This window comes from Quercus robur, chromosome 1 (genome assembly GCF_932294415.1).
Source record: "Quercus robur chromosome 1, dhQueRobu3.1, whole genome shotgun sequence".
Taxonomy (NCBI): Eukaryota; Viridiplantae; Streptophyta; class Magnoliopsida; order Fagales; family Fagaceae; genus Quercus; species Quercus robur.
Window position 1 is genome coordinate 2,691,786 of NC_065534.1, and position 25,041 is coordinate 2,716,826.

A 25,041-nucleotide genomic window follows, 5' to 3' on the forward strand; every position below is an offset into this window, starting at 1 on the left:
TTTAATTAATCTTAACGAAATTTTATTTCATAATCCAACTATTATATGTATTATTATCCCATATTAATTGGATGGCATATATCTCAACCATCATTGACAATCCCAAATTTTTTTTTTTTTGATGTCGACAATTCTACCTTCCAAGGCTTCCATTACCTTTGAAAGTAGTGCAAAGTAAAGCAAATGCCATAATTAAACATATACTATGTATTTAAAATATATACATATATATATATATATATATATAGGGTCTGTTTAGAATCGATTTATTTTTTTAAATTTTTTTACTAAAAATATTGTAGAGAAAGGTAAAAGTCAGATGAAATAGTATAATAGGACTCATGAATAATATAAAAAAGTGCAGTGTGATCCATGAATAGTAGCAAAAATAAATTGAATAATAAAATAAGTTGACAAAAATAAGTGGCGCCAAACTCACACATAATACCACTTCTTCTACGGCAGCAAAATGTAACTATGTAAGATTGTTAATTTTTCTATCATATAATATAGTTATAATAAAATGATTATATATCCTATGAAAAAAAAAAACAATAACACTCCTCCAAATTAGTCAAACTGCTGGTTAACCCCCCAAAAACAAAATATAAAATAAAGAAAAAGTAAACCCTCAAAATACTATTCCATTGGAGGAATCTTATTTCACTATTTCTGTATTTCCCAAAACTCAATCCAAATTTTTTTCCTCACCGCGTGAAATACGCCACAAATCAGTATCTTTTCTTTCTCAGATTTCCTTGTATGCGAAGGCAGAGGAGTAAAGGCATTTACTTCCTCTCCCTTCAAACACACAATATGTATGGAACTCCTTTTCCCTTACTTTTCTCACGCCAAAAATCTTTCTTTCTTCCTTATAAAAGCAAATTAACACAAACCCTTTTCTAGCGTGTGCTTGCCTTAGCGCCTCCTCTTCCTCACTACACTTAACCCTACCTCTCTCTCTCTCTCTCTCTCTCTCTTTCTCTCACCACCACACATTCCAAGATAACCCTTTTCATCCATCAATCAATCTTCCTCTTCATCTTTCTCTGTTTTTTTCCTTTTTCAAAATTTACATACAAGTACCAAAACTGAAGCCTTTGTTTGGACTTGAATAGCTTCTTATCCCAACCCCAGATTTCATTTTTCTCTTCTATCTGGGTATTCTCATAAAAGATCAAAACTTTTTTGTTTTTTCCTTTCTGGGTTTCCTTTATATTCAACCGTAAATGGCAATTTCTTATCCCCAGTTCATTGTCTCGGAGAAATCTCCCATGGAAGCCAAAATTATAGTCCCTTCTTCTTCTTCCTCTGCTTCTCAAGCTTCTCCTTCTCCTCCTCCTCCTTCTTCATCTATGTCCCCAGTGGTTCTCACCCAAGACGAGCTCAAGAAAATCGCAGCCTATAAAGCTGTGGAGTATGTTGAATCCAACATGGTTATTGGCCTTGGTACTGGCTCCACAGCCAGACACGCTGTGGATAGAATCGCTGAGCTTTTGAACCAAGGTAAGCTTCACAACATTGTAGGCATACCCACATCGAAAAAAACTTATGAGCAGGCTGTCTCTCTTGGAATCCCTCTCTCTGATCTCAATTCTCACCCAGTAGTCGATTTGTCAATCGATGGTGCTGATGAGGTTGACCCTTTTCTTAACCTTGTTAAAGGCCGAGGTGGGTCGCTTTTGAGAGAAAAAATGGTGGAGAGCTCGAGCAAGAAATTCGTTGTGATTGTTGATGAGTCAAAGATGGTTGAGCATTTGGGTGGGAGTGGTCTAGCTATGCCTGTTGAGGTTGTGCCATATGGTGATCTGGCCGTTGCTAAAAGTCTTCAGGCTTTGTTTGAGGACTCTGGTTGTGTTGCAAAGCGTAGAACTTTGGATTTGGATGGGAAGGTGCCCTTTGTTACAGACAATGGGAATCACATTGTGGAATTGTTTTTCAAGAAGGATATTGGGGATTTGAATACTGCAAGCGATAAGATTTTGAGGATTCCTGGTGTTGTGGAGCATGGGATGTTTCTTGGCTTGGCAACCACTGTGATTGTAGCTGGAGAGCTTGGTGTCAGGGTGGAGAATAAGTCTTAATTCATTTTTATCATCATGATGATTTATCTAACAATAAATTTATGGCTTTTGAGGCAAAAATAGGGGGGAAAGGTTAAATTTTGATGATTAATGTAATAGGGAGGAAGGGTTTTTATTTTATTTTAGGATCATTGATATAGTAGAATCTGTGGGGGAGGATCCCCTCAAGTTTTGTTTTCGTTCTCAGATAAATAATTAGCAAGGAAGGATTAGGAGATTTGTTATCTTTGTTGGCAGCTGAATGAGCAGCCTTTTGAATGTTGAGGCTGTAATGCCCTTTTTGGAAATGAAAGCTTCTTCATTGTCTATTGGATGTTTCAGCTTTTATGCTTTTATGAATGCAGTTTTCAATTGATGGAATGGACTGATGCAACCATTAAAAAATCGGAAAAAAATTGTATAGTTATTATTGAATTGCATAATTCTTGCTCTTGTTTGTGACTTTGCAGGGTTACATGTAGTCTGCGTGGTGTCTTCGATATGTATTTGAACTTGGTAGAGTTAGCAGCATGTTTGTGTTCGGAATAGGTGTGTGTTGTTTACTAATTGAACTTGGAATCAATGAAGACATTTCGCCTTTGAAAACTGGTTCGTGTTGATTTTATGAAGGGCATGAACTATGTTACACTGATAATTCTTGTTTAATCTTTATATGCTCAAACAAAAAACAAGGAAAAGAAGAGAAGAACGTGTATATGTAATGGTTGGGTCATGGGTGTGATGGTGCTGAACTTATTTGTACATTGAATTATAGGTGTTCTTTTTCTGAGAATTCTTTTAGAAAATATCTGTCCTTTTTATTATGCTTCCAACTTATGAAGAGGAAGGTAACATCTCAAGTGTTATGAAGAAACACTTGAATTGGCTGCTTTTGGGCTCTCTTTTTTTCTTTGTTGGGGGGGGGGGGGGGGGGGGGGTGTGCACAGAGCAGTGGCCTCTGTCACCTGAGGAAAGCGGTATTCCTTTTATCTTGCTATATCTAACACATTCTAATTAACTCTAACCTATGTTTGGATGGAGGGAGATAGGGGGAGACGAGTAGGGAAGGTAGCAGGAATGAGTCTATGGGACCTTGCTCTGGGACATACTCTGTTAGTGAGATTCCTGCCATCTGATTAGCTTAGTACTGGTTATAATGTTGAGTGTCAGGCCATCAAGTATTTACTATTGTCAATTGAATACCAAGAGAATGCTCAGCAATGAAAGATTTTCACAATGACTGCTTCTCATGGGTAAGTAGCCAACAATTTCTAGTCCAACCCCAAACCTTTGTGATTATGGATTTTGCATGTCTTATGAGGCTGCTTCAATATTTAACTTTGCAGTCTTGAAAAACTTTTAGGCTTCTGGTTGTTGCTTGGGAAGCAATGTGATCTTCTGATGAAATATATGGATATATGTAAGCTATATTCATATGTTAACGTGGAATGACAAACTGTAGGATGTTTTGTCAGATTTTGACATATGTAATTTATTGAAGCAAAACATCTCTCTGTTAAATAAGTAAAACCTCTGTTTTTTCTCTCATAATAAAAACCATCATGTATTTTTTGCAATGCATATGAAGCAATTTATACTTGAAATTGTTATTTAAATTCTCATACCTTTAAACACAGCTTGTCAGCTTTTGTATATCATGTCATTGCTAGATTATTATGTGTTTCAAGCTTTTGTTGAGTGCTGATTTTCACGTTGCAGTAAAGGATGAACATGGTTGAGCAGATGAAATTGGTTTGATCCTTGGAAGCAAACTCCCTATGATGGAATTTTCATCAGTGTAACATATATCTTGACAGTAAATATCGTTGTTGTTCTGTAATTACATTTAGAGGATGCTTCTCTTGCAGTATGCAAATGATTCTGCACACTCTGTATTGCACATATCACACCATGCCTTCTTTTTCTTTTTTAACTAATCATGCCTCTTTAGCTTTGTTTGTTATCATTTTTCTAAATCTTAACTTTCCCTTAGCCAAATCCGGAAATTTGGGACTAAGGCTTTGTTGTTGTTAACTTTCATTTTCTCCCTCCTATTTATATGGGGTAGTGCAAGGCTGCAAGCCTATTTTTCCATCTCATAGTTTGAGTAGCTCACCTAAACTGTAGCATATAGCTTCATTGCAAATTCAACCATGCAATTCCTTATATTTTTCTCCTCCAATTTTCTTGTGTCTAGGAAATCGGCAATGAGACAGGTATGGTGGCTTCTCAGTTTATAACACATTTTGTTCATGTCTCCAACTCATCTCTTTATAATTTGTCTCAGAATGAGCTATAGTAGTTTGAGATGCATAAGATCCCCATGTTTGTGGAACCTGGGTTTGTTCTCAAATTAGGAATCCAGTTATCTGCTGATATACTTATTAGAAAAGGAACTACTGGTATGATTAGCAGGATTCACTTGATGGATGAGTCTATTTTGTTATTGTGATAAAGTACAGCCATACCTTAAAAATATGACGCTTTTAAAAATCTGAATTCTCTTTTGAGGTGAAAATAAGTTCATCCAAACGAATTATTTGGTAAATGGCTGGTGTGGGTTTCACATAGGGAGAAGATTGTTGAGGGTTTTTTTACATTAGTTTGTTGCTGCATTGTTCCGTACAGTAAGTATCATATTCTGGACTTTGAGAAAGTTCTAAAGCTTTGGAAGGTCTGAGTGATGTAGTTTTGCCACTCACTACTCACTTTATTCAATGATGATTTTGATATGGGGAGCCTTGGGAAGTTTAAACGATCATAGGGAGTTTATCCTCAGATAAAATTGTCAGCCTTTGGAATTTAACAGCTAAGTTGCGCAGGAATTTCAGGAATATGTATAGAGTTGAATGCTGCAACTTTTTTATGTCTCAACTCTCAAGTATCTTGTTCTCTGTACCATGATTGTTTCATAAATCCATTGGTGTGATTTGAAGCTCAGAGATCAATTTTATGGGCTGCAAGCCTGCATCTGTATATCATATGGATTGCCATGGGTTGTATGTTCTGAATTCTGATTTGAACTAATAACTTATTTTTCCACACTTTAATTTTATATTATATAGATGGACAAGCACACCCTAAACCTTAGTGTGTCAATGGAGGAGATGTTTCTGTGGTCTTTAATTCACTGGTAAAACTTTTCAGCCTGGACATAGCAAAAATCTTTCTCAGCTTTTTTTTTTTTTTGAAAAGAGTAACTTCATTCATATATAAAAGAGCCCAAAAAGGCATTACAACAGAGGAGAGCAGCAAAGACATAAAATTTATGGTCTACGTGGGGTCTGGAAAAAGAATAGAATGTGACAATGGAGGTGAAGTTCCTTTCCAGACTTGAGCAAAACCAGCTGATTTGGCCAGTTGGGCGAGCTAGTGGGCTGCTCTGTTGTGATCCTGTTTCCGGTGGTGAAGACACCAGCTGCAAAAATGGAGCAGAGAGAGCTACGGATTCCACTGATGATATGGCCAAGCGGACCACCAGATTCCATAGTAACCACAGATTGCACCGTTGCAAGGGAGTCCGATTCAAAGATTACCCGGGTAATATTCATTTCATGCGCCAAGATAACACCATTTTCCAAAGCAAGAACTTCGGCAACTTCAGGGGAATAAGGGGCTGACAGAGGTTTGCTCAAAGCCGCAGTGACTTGCCCAGATGAGTCGCGAATGATGACTCCAATACATGAATTTGAGCCATTGGACAGGTAGCACCATCTGAATTTTGGCCATCTTTCTCAGCTTGTTTGCTTATGATCACCAATTGCTAATACTCCCTCTAAATTTATTATTGTTATTTTGGAATTGGAAGTTTCAAAACTTTAGTTAATCCCTTCAATTTTAAATTACTGTTAATTTGACCCTCCTGTCAAGTTTCAATAGTCACTTACTAAAACAAATATGAACTCGAGGGATTAAATAACAATCTTAATTATAAATTTTAAAATTTGAGAGATCAAAACAATAGAAATTCAAAAGTTTCCGTGGGATTAATTGCAAGTTGTGAAGCTTCACCAATATTAGGACTAAAACATATGTTAGACAAACAATCATTGGATTGCAAAGGAGGTTGGGCCTAAATCTAGAATGTCAACATGTGTGGTTTCTTTTGGGCTTTATAGTATTCTGAAAGATCAATAGGCTCATTTTCTAGTGATCCTCAGATCTATCTTAGGCTAGCAGTAAACCCTGCCTCATGGGCCATGGCTTGCCATTAAGTAAATCAAAATTGGAGGGCCTAATACAACAAAACAAAGGGTTGAGAAGAAGAGTAGTATTGCTTTTTATTTGTGTAGATAGATATCACAACATTTCCAGTTGGAAAAAAATGTGGTGTAGCTAAACTTATACTTGAACCTAAAAATGTATTATCTAATTAATATATTTCAATAAAGAAGTGTCTTTTACAATAAAATACTCTCACAAGAAAATTTTTTAAGTATTTCTAGAGCATGGAAAAATTATGCTCTCTCCTTTCATAGACGTGAATAATATAACTTTTCCTTGACTAAGATTTTGTTTGAAAGAGTTTGTTCTTATTGGTTTATTCAAGATAAAAAAGTAAGGCTGGAGTATATCCATAACTAAAGAAAAATGAATATTTAAAAAGTTGTTCATATGGCAAATATACGAAATAATTTTTTTTTTTCTAAAAAAAAAAAGGGACAAATGGACTAATAAAATCAGCATTGATTCGTTTTCTTTTTCATGTGAGGAAAGAAATAAGTTAGTGATTTCTTATTCTTCGGATTAATAACCTGTAATTGGGACGACTAGAATATTAGATAGAATTGTGTAGCCGACGAAAATTTGAAAAAGGCCACGCTTTTGCACTCTCTTTTTCCTCTTGCTTTATTCCTAGTAGAAATACAATTTGTCAACTTCATCCTTGTAGTCAAAAAGCGTGAAAGGGAATACTTTAAATCCTGAATATATTGGAGCGCTCTTTGGGTTGTAAAAGTAATTAACACGTAGAACTCAGAACTCAGAAAAGTAATTAACACGTAAACGACCAAGACCCACAAATTTCAGCAAAGTTGAAACTGCTAAGAAATTTTCAGATTCCCTCTTAATAGTTCAAATTCAATTCAAATTGTGATAATACCATGAAAAATTATTAATTGTGTCAAGAAATTATTAGACAGTTAGAAATAATAAATTTTAATCATTTGATCATTATTCTAATATTGTTATTTAAAAAAAAAAAATGGTAAGTTTAACCTTTCTAATTGTCTTGTTCATGGTGTTGTCCTTTTCATTGCACTAAATTTGGCCCATATTGAAATATTATTAGTTTTATTTGAAGCATTAACATGCATATTGTTCGCCTTAACATTCTCTTGAGTTTAAGATATCAAAATTAGTTTTCATGTTAAATATTGTGAAAGCCACTACTTCTCATGGTCGTTAAAGTGCTTATTGGAGATATAGGGTGTAAAACAAAGAAGCAATTACATTTTACTATCTTAAACTAAATTTCATTTACACTTATCACCCTTAACTTTCAAAATGCATAATTACCGCCTAAACTATAACTTGTGTTTCACTTTGCACTTTACTGTCAATTGGACTATTAATTTAGATGGAGAAACATGTCATGTGCAACTCATCTAACCTTTGAATACGTAATATTACATGAAAAGATTGAATTTCATTTATGACTGCTACTTACCTTCTTGAGGGAAGGGGTGGGCGGGGAGGGGGAGAGAGGGTAACAACATCTTTCAAAAGCGTATTGTTCCTTCTTTATTTTTATCTGATTTTATTGCGAATTTCTACTATTTTTCAAAGGAAAATCAGGATTTTAATCTTATTATGGACTATTTTCTTATCGTGTTATCTCAAATTGAAATTATTCTTCGAAGTCATCAAGATTATCATCTGTTTACTAATAAATAAATAATTTTTTAAATAATTCAAGAAATTATACATGTCTCTTGGGATTTTCTTGTACTTACATGTTTACTCGTATTCATGATTTGGACCAATGTAAATTGGCCTTTTATTGATGCTTTAAAGGACTAATAAAATTAATTCAAATATTCTAAGCTTGCGTATGATAAAACCATCATTTGACAGATAAACATGGACACTCAATCCCTTAGTCAAAGAAATATAATTATGTTCTCAATTCAATAATGAACTCATGATATATGTGTAGGGAATTAACCCGAAATTCCCAACCTATGAGAAACAAAAAAATAGAGAAAACACACGTCAAAGAAAAATAATCACAAGCACAAGATAATATTTACGTGGTTTGACAATTTGCCTACGTCCACGGAATTGCAAGGATTTCATTATTATCATGGAAAAATACAAAGTGTAGCAGTACAGTATTTCAGTCTCTCAAGAAAGACAACAACAACAGAAAACCCTAATCACCAAAACTGCTTTTTCTACATCCTCCACATAGGATACACAATGGGCTACAAAACGGGCCAAATTTTTTTTTTCCTAGGGGTGTTGCCCTCGGACCCCCCGGAGGCTTGTCCATGAGCGCTATGAATTAGGACTGTCGGCCCAAGCCTCTACTCCATGGACTAAGCCTCAAAAAATCTCCATTTAAAAATCACGCAACATTATTCGGGTTGGGTCAGGTCGTCAACCGGATCAAACATAACTAGACTTCACAAAGCCCAACAATATGATAAGTAAAAAGAAAAGTCACGGAGCAGATACCTCCAAGATTTTTCAAATGCCAATAATATAATTTGTGTTTTCATTTGAAGTATACTCAAGTTTTAGTATGGGAAGTATATATCATGCTACATCTCTTAATTACTACTGGACTTGCAGCATTACTAATTTATAGAGAAAGCCATAAAACCTGGTTTTAGAGCATATAATAAGCAACAAAGAAAGAGTCATCATTGACAAGCTCAGAATAATTACATTTCACAAATTTCGTTACCGCCTAGGCTCAAGGTTTGCCTTGAAGGAAGAGATGTATTTGAGGACTTGGAATCATATTGTAATGACGAAATCGGTGATCTTGGAGGGGAAGACAAAAAAGGATTGGGAGGGATTTGCAAAGAGTTTAGGCTCCCTTCCAACATATCCACCACTCTACTCATAGGTGGCCGGTTTGTGGGGTTGGTCTGTATGCACCACAAACTTACTATTATCATCTTCATTGCACCATCTTGGTCTGCTTCATTCAGAATGCCCTTCAGTCCTAGTTCTTCTTTTAATTCAAGGCGCTTGTAAATCCAATGTGGAAAATATACTTCACTAGTACAATCACCACTGACATCAATATTCTTTACCCCAACCATTTTTAAAATCATCATTCCATAACTATAAACATCTGATTTATGAGAGATCCCTCCAAAATTTCTACAGAATACTTCTGGAGCTATATATCCTATAGTCCCTCTTGCACCCACCATTGATATGATACTTTTTTCTCTAGGGCATATTTTTGCGAGGCCAAAATCAGAAATCTTTGGATTGAAGTTTTCATCCAAAAGAATGTTGTGAGGCTTTATGTCAAAGTGCAAGATTCGTGTGTTGCAACCTTTATGCAAGTACTCTAATCCTTGACCAATGCCAATTGCAATATTGTATAATGTTTCCCATCCCAATTGAATGTCAACATTTGAGGGATTTTCTTTATATATGAACTTTTCAAGAGATCCATTTGGCACAAACTCATAAATGAGAGCTCTTTTAGATTCTTCAAAGCAAAAACCCATAAGAGTGACAATGTTAACATGGGAGGTCCTACTAATGCTTGCAACTTCGTTAAGGAATTCCTCTCCATTGCCTTTTGATTCTTTCAAAACTTTCACAGCCACAAAACAACCATCTTGTAACTTTCCTTTATATACATCACCATAGCCACCTTGGCCTAATTTATCTTTAAAGGAGTTAGTAATTTTCTTTATATCTGAATATTTGTATCTTCTAATACCAAGTGGTCCATGGCTCCCTAAAAAGGCCTTTACGTTCTGATAAGTCGGATTTTCTTTATTCCAACTTTTATTAGATGAGAGCTTTCCCAAGAAGTAGCAGAGTATGACCACTAGAACTCCAATTCGTCCTGATAAGTGAAAAGTGAGGACAAGTCTTAGAATTCTTACAATGAATTCTGTACATACAATACAAGCAGCATCATTTAGAATGATTAAAAAAAGGGGGCAAATAGAGCCATGACAAAAAAACTGCTAGCAGTAATTTGAAAACTGAAAAGTAATCACTGCATGAGATATAAAATTAGTGCCGTAAAGATTTGATAATTAGTTATACACATACCCAGTCAAGCCTGTCAAGGAGAAAATCATGATAGCTTGTAACCTTAGATGTGTTGAAAAGAAAAACACGTCACATTTTAAAGAAGGAATGATTTAAATTCAGTACGCTGTCCAAGCACACAAGTGATTATGAATTTCTTCAAGAATATATGATTGAAGAGGCTTCTTACCTAATGTTATCACTATTGCCCTTTTGTTAAACCCTGTACCTATAGTAAGATTCAAACAAAAATTGTGTTAGTTAAAGTTAAATAGTGAAGATCAAAATAAAGTTAAAGCTTTGAAATCCTAACAGCCTTACACAAGCATTATTAAAACCAGCTTCTTTATATCTTATATGGTTTTGGTTGAAATGCAGTTAAATTAGTTAAAACCTCTTACTCTGTTACTATATTAAATTACCAATGGTTCTAAAAGCATTAACTATTGGGATATGATAAATTTAATTATTTATCCATACAATTCTAACAATGTGCTAGAGGAAAAAGAAAACAAAAAGATAGATCCTAGGATTCTTAATCAACAGTCGAAACTAAAATTACCTGTCAAGAATCTTCTATCCGTTTGGTTGGAGAGTTGGAAAAGTGGAAGGATAGAAAATGAGGAAGGGATGGAAAAATGGGAGGATAGAAAATTTTAATTTCCCTCTTTTGTGTTTGGTTGGGAGTGGAAAAATGAAGGGATGGAAAAAGTGAGTTTGTACAAATTTACTCTTATGCCATTGTTAAAAAATGATGCCCAATTAAAACAAAAATGTGGCAAAAAAAAGAGAAAAAGGCAATCACCCAAATTTATTATAAAAAAAAAAAGTCATGCTCTGAAAAAAAAGTAAAAAAAAAAAAAAAATCACTTCTAGATAAGCAAAAAAGAAAGAAAAGAAGAATCACACCCACAACCAAGAAAGCATAAAATAAGACAAAGAAAAAAGAAAAGTGGCAAACAGCATGTCCATGTCGAATACGTAAAAAGAAGAAAATGGTAGTTTAGTCATTGACTGGAACTATTTTTCTCCCTTCTATTTTTTTTCCAAAACACATGGTCCTCACCAATTTTCAACCTCCCATTCTTTCCAACCAAACCCTCACAAAATCAGTTTTCTCTCTACTTTTCTCTCATCTATTTTCTATTCTTCCTGTTTCGCCCCAACCAAATGAACCGTTAATCTAAATTAAAACCACGTGGTATTAATATTCATTTTTTAATTTTTCAGGTTAAGGCAGTAGTTGGCTTGGAAATTGGATATGGAAGACTTGTGAAAACAGGTTAAAGTAAAAAGGGCATTGTTGGGGTTCATGTGAATCATGATCTGTGCATCGGGAGATACCTTCATATTATTTCTATAGCTAGAGAATCTACTGAGGGGAGTTTCCCACTCCCTTTCTCAATTGACCAGCAGTAGAAAAACTTTGGATAATGTGGAAAAAAAAAAAACTCAAAGTTCAGTGACATTACGCCTGTTTCTCATAATTAATCAAAAGATTACTGTATGGTCCACCAACTTTAGAGAAGTCTATAGTGATCTTATGTGGAAAAAAAAACTGTAGAAACCCGTTTAAAGAGGAAAGCATTTGGCCAATGCAAAATCATTCTTGCTGAGTTTTCCGGAGAAAATTGGCCTTTGCCCCTTTCAAAAACTTTTCAGCAAAATGCCATTGTTCTGAAACTATTTAGGGAAATGTCCCTATTTTGAAATTCGATTTTTTAAACTCGATGAAAAACTCGATTTGCCCAAAATCGAGTTACTTGAAAAAATTTACATGGAACTCGATGTAAATTTTTTCAAGTTTTTGCCTATAACTCAATTTTGGGTGAATTGAGTTTTTCATTGAAACTCGAGTTTTACAAAATTGAGTTCAAAACAAGGGCATTTTTCTAAGTAGTTTCAGAATAGTGGCATTTTGCTGAAAAGTTTACGCGAAAGGGGGCAAAGGCCAATTTTCTCCCGAGTTTTCCACATTCAAAGGTTCCACGATGAAAGGCTGGACAATTGGGAGGTCTATCCCTTCTTTTTCAGCCGAGTGAAGCATATAATCAAAACATTGAGAGTATATATAGTTGTATTTGAATAGGGTCCAATTGGTGTGGTGATTTGAAAAGAGCAATCAAATTGTTTAAGGAATGCAACAGATTCTGGGATTCTATCTCCTAATTAGTATGATATCAATCTAAGAGATGCTTTCAACCTTGTAGAGTATTTGCTCCTCTATAGTTGGATCTTTGGAGTTGTCCTAATTTCTCCCACAACAATTATGTAAGATGTACAAACTATTTTCTAGATGTGAACTACGGTAATTTTTAAGTATTCATGGACCACCACACATTCTTGGTGCAGTGGTCACTCTATAAGTATAAGTGCATGTGGGGTTATGGGGAGCAAGGGCTGGGGTTCAATTCTCTAGGAAGAAGTTTCACACACAAATACACTTAAGATTATATTAGAGTAGAATTTCTATCTTGTATAAAAAAAAAAGTGTATTCACAGAATACGGAGAATGTTACTCCCTCTTCTTAATGGATTTTAGCTTATTAGCATGTGGATTTGAAATAATTAAAACTAAGACCTTATTTCAAATGCAAATTCTAATTAGTCTTTTATTCTTTTATTTTGAGAGAAATCCTTGAATCTCAAATCAAATATTAATAATGTAAAGTAATTTATCCAAACAATGTTTTTTGAATTCCCGTCAACTTTAAAATCCTCAAATTCAAATCCAACCTAAAGTTGTCGCTCTAGAAATTAAAACCGAATCATGCCATGAAAATAGTAGCATAACATGCATAGGAATATCCACAACCCAGATACAAAAAACTTATATGCATTATCATGTACGTAAATATGAGCGTGCATCCATATATTTTTGGGTTATTCGAATTTACGTACCTTTCTTTGCACTGGCACAATTAAATTCTTCTCCTCCAGAATTCTGACATTGACCTCCTCTGTTATAACAACTGATACAATCACGAGACACATGCACTTCGAGGTTGAAATCAGCGGTTAAGAGTGCGTACAGGTCAGCATCAGCAGGTGAAGTCCCACTTTTCGGGAGCTGAATAATTGAACATTCAGGTGGAAAACTGGGAGAAGTATGGTTTGAGTGACTATAGTAGATATTATAGTCATTGCAGCTCGTTTTTTTAAAATTTCTAGGGGTAGTGAGATTGAGAGTGTGTTTGCATTTAAACAGAGTCTGATTGGGAGTGGTGACTTCAAAAGAGACAAAGGGAGAGTTGGGAAAAGTCAAAGTGCCTAACAATTTGCATCTACGGAATTTCAAGTGCTCCTGAAGCACTTGGTCCTTGACACGTATGGTGGCGTAACTGGTGTTAGACTGAGAGATGTCTATGACATTATATGATCTTCCATCTCTCCCTAGTTGGATCAATGGAGTTGTTTCATCACAATCTACTGGGAATAAACCGCAATATGAGTTTATGCTATCGGTAAATGGGAAGCTGATGCTGCCGAATTTTTCACAATGAAAAGATGCACAATTTCGGTGATTCCACTTCCCTTCTACGGCCGAGTGAACCAAAAGGTGTGAAAGAACAAAGAAAACAAACAGATAGACCAAAGCCATCCCAAAACTCTCAACTCAGCCTTTATCCGACTTCTTCCACTACGCTTATAGTTGGCTTGCAAGAGATACTCAAAAAAGTGAAAAGCTTAAGGAAACAGACAAGAAATCAAGTGGGAATACTCCTCTCTTTCACTGAATTATCCTTTAGAATTGGTCCGCAAAATATCTCATGGGTGTTTCATCCTAGCTTCCCCGTGGACAGTAGAGAATCTAAGAAAGACTTGATACTACTTTGAGTCTTCGCTCTTGGACTTTCCTAGAAGACTTTTTGTGCAAAGTTTGCAGCTTGCTTGAAACGTCAAGATAGTGGTAGAAAAAAAGAAACTCTTATCCACCAAGAAACCGAGTAGTGGAGGAGCACCATATTTTTCCATTTGGAGGACCAAGTGGACTTTTGTTTCTGCTTTATATTTCATGATTTGATATTCTGGTCTAAATGGCTAATTGTTAGGTATAAGTTTGTGAGTAAAGTCTCGAATAATAATGACTAGAATAAGTGCTTGATATAACATAATTGAATCCAAATTTATAGGCATCAATGATGTCTTTATATGATATATTTAGTGTTGGATCAGGTTCAGTTTGGGTTTATGATTAGAATAAGTGCTTAATATAATATAGTTAAATTCAAACTCATAGGCATCAATGGTGTCTTTATATATTATATTTAGTGCTGGGTCGGGTCGAGTTGGATTTAGAGTATTAGGTGGGGTTAGGTCATTAGGTATTGATTGGGTCTCTTCTTTCTCTCTCTCTCTTAGCATATCCGGGTCTTTGTTTTCAAACTTGCCCTTTGAAATTTGTCATGCTTTTATTATTATTTTCAAAATTCCGTATCTTTGAAAGATCTCCGGTTGTTATGGCAATAAATATTAATGCCTTTTTTCTTTACTAAGTTGTCTAGCCATGATTGAACTTTTTTTTGGTTGTTGCTATTTTTATTTCAAAAACTCAAAATTTTAAGGGAATATAATTTATCTTCTTGACTCCCATATAATTATAAAAAATTATAAGTTTCCAATACTACACTTAAATAAATTTATCAAAATATTGAAATACTAAATCTTCAATTACAAATTGTAACTTATCCTCTTAATCAAATTTGAAAAACCTACTACTACCACCATGCAAAAACTATTGGCTCCAAGCATTTTGGATTACTTTCAAATTCAAATACAAATTCTAGCCTATCTTTTTAATCAAATCTTAAAAACCCATCTCTTCTAAAATACAAACTCTATAGGCTCCAAGTTGTGATTGGAATTTTTTTTTTAAGGGTAGCGGCAAAAAGGAATTAAGTGAAAATTATTGGCAATATTTTATTGCTATAAAATTCTCATACAGAAGTGGAACTATAAGAGTATTCACGTTAGTCTCCTCAGATTTTTAGATAAAAAATAACCAAAAATACTCTAATTTTTATAGTTATCCATTTTTTTTATGCATACAAATTAGAATCAATACTTTATTTTTTTACTTCATTTAAATGTTTATATTTTTGTCTCTACTCTCTCTTTTCTCTCCTCTCAGCATATACAGCCACCTTCGCACCGTAGCCAACCACCACTGCATGCCACCACCAAAGACAACAAAATCCAAGATTAAACTCAAATGAAAACAAAATGTCTGTGCGTTAAATAAGTAAAACCTATGATTTTTCTCTCATAATTAAAACCATCATGTAGTTTTTGCAATGCAAATGAAGCAATTTATACTTGAAATTGTTATTTAAATTCTCATACCTAAACACAGCTTGTCAGCTTTTGTACATCTGTCATTGCTAGATTATCATGCGTTTCAAGCTTTTGTTGAGTGCTGATTTTCATGTTGGAGTAAAGGATGAACATGGTTGAGCAGATGAAATTGGGTTGATCCTTGGAAGCAAACTCCCTATGATGGAATTTACATCAGTGTAACGTATATCTCGACAGTAAATATTGTTGTTCTGTAATTACATTTAGAGGATGCCTCTCTTGCAGTATGCAAATGATTCAGCAAACTTTGTATTGCACATATCATAGGCCATGCCTTCTTTTTCTTTTTTAACTAAACATGTTACATGCCTCTTTAGCTTGCTTTGTTATCATTTTTCTAAATCTTAACTTTCCTTTAGCCTACCCCAGAAATTTGGGACAAAGGCTTTGTTGTTGTGAACTTTCATTTTCTCCCTCCTATTTATATAGGGGTAGTGAAAACTGAAAACCTATTTTTCCATCTCATAGTTTGAGTAGTTCACCTAAACTGTAGATTAACATATACCTTCATTGCAAATTCAACCATGCAATTCCTTATATTTTTCTCCTCCAATTTTCTTGTGTCTAGGAAATCAGCAATGAGACAGGTATAGTGGCTTCTCAGTTTACAACACATTTTGTTCATGTCTCCAACTCATCTCTTTATGATTTGTCTCGGAATGAGCTATAGTAGTTTGATATGCATAAGATCCCATGTATGTGGAACCTGGGGTTGTTCTCAAATTAGGATTCAAGTTATCTGCTGATATACTTATTAAAAAAGGAACTACTGGTATGATTTGCAGGATTCACTTAATGAATGAGTTTATTTTGTTATTGTGATAAAGGACAGCCATACCTTAAAAATGTGATGCTTTAAAAAGCTTTATTCTCTTTTGAGGTGAAAATAAGCTCATCCAAACAAATTATTTGGTAACTGGCTCATGTGGGTTTCACTTAGGGAGAAGATTGTTGAGGTTTATTTATTTTTTGGTTGGTTACATACAGTAAGGAGTTTATCCTCAGAAAAAATTGTCAGTCTTTGGGATTTAACAGAAGTTGAGTAGGAATTTCAGGAATCTGTTTAGAGTTGAATGCTGCAACTTTTTGTGTCTCGAGTATCTTATTCTCTATATCATAATTGTTTCATGAATCCATTGGTGTGATATTGAAGCCCAAAGAATGGAACGCCTAATCAATTTTATATATGGTCTGCAAGCCTGCACCTATATATCATATGGATTGCCATGTGTTGTATGTTCTGAATTCTGATTTGAAGTTTGAAATAATAACTTATTTTTTCACACTTTAATTATATATTATCTAGATGGACAAGCACACTCTAAACCTTAGTGTGTCAATGGAGGAGATGTTTGTATGGTCTTTAATTCACTAGTAAAACTTTTCAGCCTGGACATAGCAACAATCTTTCTCAGCTTTTTTTGCTTATGATCACCAATTGCTAATATTCCCTCTAAATTTATTGTTGTTATTTTGGAATTGGAAGTTTCAAAACTTATAGTTAATCCCTTCAATTAATTTTAAATTACTGTTGATTTGACCCTCCTATCAAGTTTCAATAGTCACTTTTACTAAAACAAATATGAACTTGAGGGATCAAAATAACAATCTTAATTAAAAAATTTTAAATTTGAGAGATCAAAACAATAGAAATTCAAAATTTTCCGGGGGATTAATTGCAAGTTGTGAAGCTTCACGAATATTAGGACTAAAATATTAGACAAACAATCATTCGATTGCAAAGGAGGTTGGGCCTAAATCTAGAATGTCTACATTGTGTGGTTTATTTTGGGCTTTATATTTTTTTTTTGAAACTGAAACATATCTTTTGGGCTTTATCATATTCTGAAAGATCAATGGGCTCATTTTCTAGTGATCCTCAGATCTATCTTAGGCTAGCAGTAAACCCTGCCTCATGGGCCATGGCTTGTCATTAAGTAAATCGAAATTGGCAGGCCTAATACAACCAAAAAGGCTGAGAAAAGAGAAGTATTGCTTTTTTATTTGTGTGGATAGATTATCACAACATTTCCTGTTGGAAAAAAAAAAATGTGGTGTTGCTAAACTTATATTCGAACCTAAAAACATATAAGCAAATTAATATATTTCAAAATAGAAGTGAGTCTTTTACACGGAAATATTCTCACAGAGAAAATTCTTAAGTATTTTGGAGTACGGAAAAATTGTGTTCTTTCCTCTCACAGATGTAAACAATATAACTTTCTCTTGACCAAGCTTTTATTTGAGAGTTTGTTTTTATTGGTTTATTGAAGATAAAAAAAAGTAAGGTCAAAGTATATCCATAACTAAAAGAAAAATGAATATTTAAAAAGTTGTTCATATGGCAAATAGAAGAAATAATTTTTTTTTCAATAATTAAAAAAAAAAAAAAAAAAAAAAACTATGGCAAATGGACCCATATAAAATCAGCATTGATTCGTTTTCTTTTTCATGTGGCGGAAAGAAAGAAGTTAGTGATTTCCTGTTCTTCGGATTAAAAACCTGTAATTGGGCCGACTAGAATATTAAAAAGAATTGTGTAGCCGACGAAAATTTAATAAAGGCAACGCTTTTACACCCTATTTTTCCTCTTGCTATATTCCTAGTAGGAATCCATTTTGTCAACTTCAATCTTGTAGTTAAGAGGGTGAAAGGGAATGCTAAATGTTTCAAGGCCACAGCATAAAAATATTATGTTTAATGTTTTAGTCGTGTTTGAAAACTTTCAATCTTTGAATATATTGGAGCATTCTTTGGGTTCTGACCGTAATTAATACGTAAACGACCAAAGACCCACAAATTTTAGGAAATTAAGGATTCAACCTATCAAATAAATTATTGATTTTGAAACTGCTAAGAAATTTTCAGATTCCCTCTTAATAGTTCAAATTCAAGTTGATTTGTTCTAAGTATCATGAAAAATTACTAATTGTCTCAAAAGATTAAAAATAATAAATTTAATCATTTGATCATTATTCTAATATTATCATTGAAATAGAAAGAGATAAAATGGTAAGTTAAACATTTCTAACAGTCCTGTTCATGACATTGTCCTTTTCCTTGCACTAAATTTAGTCCATATTGAGATATTATTAGTTTTAGTTGAAGCATTAACATGCATATTGTTGGCCTTTACATTCCCTTGAGTTTAAGATATCAAAAACTATACATGTACGGGTAGATTGTAAATGAAGAACATTTTTAGTTGTTGCAAAGTCCGATCAAGTTTGTTATAAAGAAAGTGGTTGAAAAGCCATTTTAATTAGTGGCATATATATATTGCATGAGAGTGGTTTAATAATGTCAAAAAAAGAAGCAGCATGCCACATGGTCCTAAACAGCATGGATAGAAAAAAAGAGCAACCGAATGCAACCAATTTAAGAGATGCCGACATACACAGATAGCCACAACTCATATTCTAGCTAAGGACACATTGCTCAGCAAGCTGGTCCCATGTTTCCTCACATTTGTTCGTCTAACAAATATAAGCAACACAAGTACAGTGTGTGATCTTATCATTTTTTTTTTCAAGTAATAACTAATAATACTGAAGACCATGTGATGATGAAGAAAGTGTATTATTGATCTTTAAGCAATGGACACCTACAACAAGAAAATCAATCGAAATGATATCGGTGTTGTATCGGCCTAAATGTATTTAGTATTTATATAAGAAGACACTTTTTTTTTTTGAAAATAAAATTGTTGTTTTTGATTCTTTTGTTTTTAAAATTGTTGTTTAAAAAAAAAATTATGAATATCTAGTTTGTTGCATTTGTCTAGGATAAAATTCTGTTTGTATTGACTTTTGTTGGCATATTACTAGGGTTTGTCACATAATTGTAGAGCTAGAGTAATAGTCTTATTTTTAGGATCTCATGAATGCATTATTGCTCTCTTTATTTATGTTGACCACAATTCAAGAGTTGTTTTGGACTACTATGTGTTATTAATTATCTAACATTTTCTGGTATTTCAAATTGAGATGTTGATGTTCGAATGATTGAATCTCTCTCACTCACGTATAAATAAATAAAAGAACCACCACATGTTTAGGTGTTCATGTATTTGGTGGATGGGATTTGTAATTTGGTATTTCCTCTGCCGGACCAATCCAAGCAGAGATCCATGGTCAAAGACTCACAATCCTGAGTTTAAATCCAAACAGAGAGATCCTAAACCGAGTACAAGGCCACAAATTCTGAGTTTAATATCTAGCTTATGTTATCATATGAGTTAGATATGTGTATACACTAGTACCAAATGAAAGAGAGTCTCAATAATAAAACAAAATCCTAGTGTCTCTAGTCTAAAGTCTCTACCTGTGTGATTTAGATTTATGGTCACAATTTTGAGATTAGTTCGTACGTCATCACCTCCATACATGTTACCATATAATATAAGCTAGATACGTATACAGTAGTATCAATCAGACAGAGTCATTAATAAAACAAAATCCTAGGTGTCTCTCAGTCTCTGCCTCTCTGAATTTTATTTCACTCCTCTCTCTCTCTCTCTGGATTGGGTTCAAGTTACACCCAGTGTAACTCTAAGTAATATTACACCACTCAATAACTTGTTATAGAATTCATATTTTTAAAATCCTACCGTTAAATTACATGTTTTATATGTTTTTAACAATCATACCAATTTTCATATCAATTGGATGCTATTTACCATTTGATCTATAAATTCATCTTTTATACATTATTTTAAACTACAAAAATTTGAATTTAAAAAATTGATTGATGACATAGTTATTAATTTTTAATCACCTTGAAATTTTGCACGCATGGAGAATATACGAAAATAATGTAATCTAATGGTAGATTTGTTAAAATTTGCATTCAATTAAAAAATATTAAATGGTGTAATATTACTTAGAGTTACACCAGGTGTAAGTTCAACCCAACCCTATAAATATATATATATATATATATATATTGTGGGTACCTAAGGCATGCTTGTCAACGTCTTAGGTATGCTTGCAACGTCCTTGGCCATCCTCGGCATGCTTAGCAATGTCCTCGGCCGATCTCGGTACACTACTCCTTCGCTTCAAAGTTTATAAGGTAGAAAGTGGGGGGATTTCTCTTCGATGTGGGACGTCTAGGACGTTGCCAAGCATGCCGAAGATGTTGCAAAGCATGCTGAGGACGGCCAAGGACGTTGCAAGCATGCCTATGACGTTGCCAAACATGCCTATGACGTTGCCAAACATGCCTTAAGTACCCACACACACATTTATATATATATATATATATATATATATATAAACACACATTCTTTTTTTAATGCAGCAAGAGATTGATTTTGCTGACAAGTGTTGAGATTCAGTACTTTGAGTCTTTTTATCATCTTGGAATAAATAATTTAATAATTTGATCTAATTTAAAGAAATTGAATTTCTTGTATTTTGGAAAAGATCGTAAATGTCACATTGTTCAAACTCATTGGCACATGGAACATGTCACATATAATCCTCCACTAGAACAAATTAGTTTATATATTATTGTGGCTAATAGAGGTTCTTCTTTTTTGTCATGTTTTGCTGAATAGAGAACCCATTTGAATGTCATGTGCACAAGCGTGCTGCTTAACAATATATGATAAAACTTGACTAAACAAATAAAATAAAAACTATGATAAAAAATTAGAGAAAACAAACTCTCTTAGTGCTTTATTAATACAGTTAAAAATATAAAATTGTGATTGGAACAATATCATTTTTACATATTCACTATCGATATCATTTTCATTAAACTAACACTATATATATATATATATTTTTTTTTTGATAAGAAACACTATATTATTTCAACGATGGTAAAAAAAAAATTAGATATGCATGTCTCTAAACTTAATGAAATAAAAATAGGTAAACAACAAAACATACCTAATCCATGGAGTTGTTCCAACTCCCATGCAAAGGAAAGCATTAATGCACTTCTCTCTTTATGATTTTTTTTTTTTTTGGCTGAATAACTTCTCTCTTTTAGATTTGAAGATCAAAGATTAGACTGTCACATTGGTGTTACGTACCAGTTTTGCATTCTTTTTACCTAATTTGATAATCTTAATTAACTTTGGTAATAATCTTCTTAATTAGTTTATCTTTTCAGCTGCTTTGGTCGACATTGTACCTGGAAAGGGACTAAAAACCGAGTGATAATGCTTGATACACAGCGTTTGATGTAGACAACAAACTACTCCAATTAAGGCGGGTAAGCCAAGCTATGAGTTAACCAACAGAAACAATAACGTACGCATAGATCTTTGGCCTTTCTTTTTGACTCTAACACCACCGCTTTCCTCTGTCATTAATTTATAGTATACTTGTCGTCATTTGAGATATGTGCATTTGTTTATGACAAGGACTTGTATCATATATTTTCCCAAGAAGTAATAATATTCAAAGATTTATTGACTTTTTTTTGGGTTATATGAATCTATTTTTTTTATTTTTTTATTTTATAATTAGATAGTTTTATGTATCCATTCATTCAGCCTTTTTACATTTCTTATCATTATATCAATTTATATACTATTTAATTACTCTAAATTGAGATATTACTTTAACCCATTTGATTTTTCATTCCTTACTCAGACTGTAATTGACAAATAGACAACATACCAAACGAGAAGCAAGAGAAAGTTTTTTTTTTTTTTTTTTTAAAGAAACAAATTAATCAATTAAGATGTATATCCAAGTTATCAATATTTGGAGGAGAGTGCTAGTGAAAATGAGAATGAGAGATCAGCTCTTGTTTACCAAAAAAAAAAGAAAATGAGAGATCAATAAAATGCACGAGAGACTATTAATTTCTCTTGTGATATATTACTACTTCTTTCTTTAAGTATTTTCTTCAATTGGGAATTTTCTAAACATGCACATGATAAATCCAGTTAAACCAGATAACAATGTTCAAGAAACAACTAATTTCCATTTTTCTTTTATTATATATACTTTGTCAAGTTTGTAATTCATCAGTGACACTACTTGATTATATTAATGAATAAATGTCATGAAAAAAGTTGTGAAAAATCTTAGCTACGAAATTCCAAAAAGAAAATCTTTGGATAGGTGCCGTGTTACATAGATCAAGTTGATATGTGATAGAAAAAGTTGCAGAAAGCACTAAAAGCAAGTGGAAAAATAATGATATTATAAATGAAAGGCCATATTAATTATTATTATTGCTTTTTCATGGCTTTATCGGTGTGTAGCTTTATATGGGCAAGAAGGCAAAAATAGTATCAATCAGCAAACGCGTAACGTATGGTGGAGATTAGGTGGTGCCGCACAAACGGTGCTCTGCTTTTCATGCATATTGCATATATACAGTGCAGATCCGTGTGTGAAGAGCGTAGTGTGTGTGTGTGTTGTATATATTGTATTTATATTTGTAGGTAATAAGTGGACCCTGCATGTCCCTTATCACGTGCCCAATCAATCACTCTCCAACATTTTCCATGCTTTCACTTCATTGATAACATGAAATGATATGCTTTCCCTCACAGCTTTTTCCTTCTTCTTTTGCAGATAAAATTATGCTCTTAACTTCTTTACTCTTCTTCCCATCTAAGGAACACGCATTTATTAAAGGCACCAAATATGTCAGAGGGTATGTTATAAATGTTTCCATAATTCCATTATGGATAATTTTTTTTATAGGTTAAATGACATTTTGGAAAGTACATAATTCAGATCCCCCTTACTTCTTTCTCCCAAAAAAAAAAGATCCCCCTTACTTAAAATATATAAAAAATAAAAGAAATTCAAATAAACAAGAATAAATTTCTTAAACTCTTTGATGCGATTTGAAGTTTAAGATGGTAACTTTAAGTGGCAATATTTCCTTGTCAATCCTTCTCAATGGCACCTTTATTTTAGTAGGTTCTATATACTGTTTATAGGATTTATAAACTTTTTTTTTTTCAGTAATATAAACATAAAAAGATGAGTTTTACGGTACTATTTATACATTTAAAAATTATTTTGTTACCGTGTTTTTAATTTTCAGTTTTTAATTTTCAACAATAAATGATATCCAAATAGACCTTAAATATTCATTTTATGAGTTTTAATTAACTTAATAGATAATTCTCCTATTGATAAATATAGAAAATTAGAGACGGCCATAAATTCTAATTTTATAGTATAAGAAAAAAAAACTATAGTATTTTTTCAAAGCTGAGTTTGAGATTTATACTTATTATTCACCATTTTTAATAGAAAAAATTATGTTTATTGCACACATGTATATTGATTATCATTTGAAGCTAATAACACAAGTGATTATGAGTGATGAGGAGATGGCACATGTGACTATTGCCTTTTTAATATTGGATTTGTAGTAAGTAACCCTTTAATCACACCATGATGTACATTGTACCAGAAATTGATAAGGTGATTACCTTTTTATTTATTTTTAAAAATATTTTCCACATTGCTGATAAGTGATAGGATAGCTCTTAACAGGGATAATTTCATAGTGGAGAGTGACCTCGATGCATGCACATAACAATAGATTTTATCTTTGAAAAAGACCCTACGCGGTTTAAAAAAAGTAATTAAATAAGGAATAGTAAATAGTAGAAAAGTACATAAAGCAACTTAGCCGAATTTTCCTCGAACTCAAAAGATAGATACTTTCGGATTTCTGTTCTTATTCACTTGGGAAAATCAAACAAAGTTACAAAACCCGTTTGGCAAACTCACCAAAACTCGGACATTTGACTCACTGACCACTGCTCACTTTCCAATATCCAACATACCTTTTTTTCCCATAAAGGGCTTGAAGTTACCCCCATCAATAAGCACTTGAAAAAGTAATTTGGTCCTATTAACAATGACATTCTTGTCATTCCATGTTACTGGACTTTATCAGTCATTCTGCTAAAACCCAGGATAGTGTGTGGACAGGTTTTTCTCTGGGTGTTTTTCCCTGTTTGGTAGTATCATTAAAAAAACAGTAATAGGTAAATTATCTTTTGACTTTCTCTCTTTGGAAAAACAAATCTATAGTCATTAAAAAAATATTTTTTGACATTCCTTATCTAGAGAACAAATCTATTTTATATTAAACTAAATAAAAAAAATTGAAAGATAATTTTTAAAATTATTACCAAACATAAAAAAATAAGATAATTTTTTAGATTTTTTTAAAAATAATTTATTTTCTAAAAATTGTTAAGTCGTAACAATTAGAGCATAATATATATTTAAAAACTCAAATTTTATCTTACTTTTGTAAGAATTTTTTTTTTTTAACAATATTATTGTAACACCTTAAAATGATAACTTAGAGCTATCATTAAAGGTAGGATAAAAGATAAAAAAATTGTCAATTTTTAACACATATTATGTACGTGTCATGTTTGTATTGT

At 33.0% G+C, this 25,041-nt stretch overlaps 2 protein-coding genes across 2 annotated transcripts; one reads left to right on the forward strand and one right to left on the reverse strand.

Moving 5' to 3' along the window:
• The first annotated feature begins 746 nt into the window (after positions 1-746).
• On the forward strand, positions 747-2,392 carry LOC126715702 (probable ribose-5-phosphate isomerase 2). Its single transcript, XM_050416455.1, has one exon. It carries the CDS (start codon positions 1,230-1,232, stop codon positions 2,082-2,084), a length of 855 nt encoding a protein of 284 aa, XP_050272412.1. The 5' UTR covers positions 747-1,229; the 3' UTR covers positions 2,085-2,392.
• Positions 2,393-8,908: 6,516 nt separating this feature from the next.
• LOC126715712 (PR5-like receptor kinase) lies at positions 8,909-14,195 on the reverse strand. The gene is made up of 3 exons (XM_050416467.1): positions 13,197-14,195; positions 10,486-10,524; positions 8,909-10,104 (listed from the first exon to the last, which is right to left on the reverse strand). The coding sequence occupies exons 1-3, from the start codon at positions 13,894-13,896 to the stop codon at positions 8,951-8,953; spliced, it is 1,893 nt and encodes a 630-aa protein (XP_050272424.1). The 5' UTR covers positions 13,897-14,195; the 3' UTR covers positions 8,909-8,950.
• Positions 14,196-25,041: the final 10,846 nt, after the last annotated feature.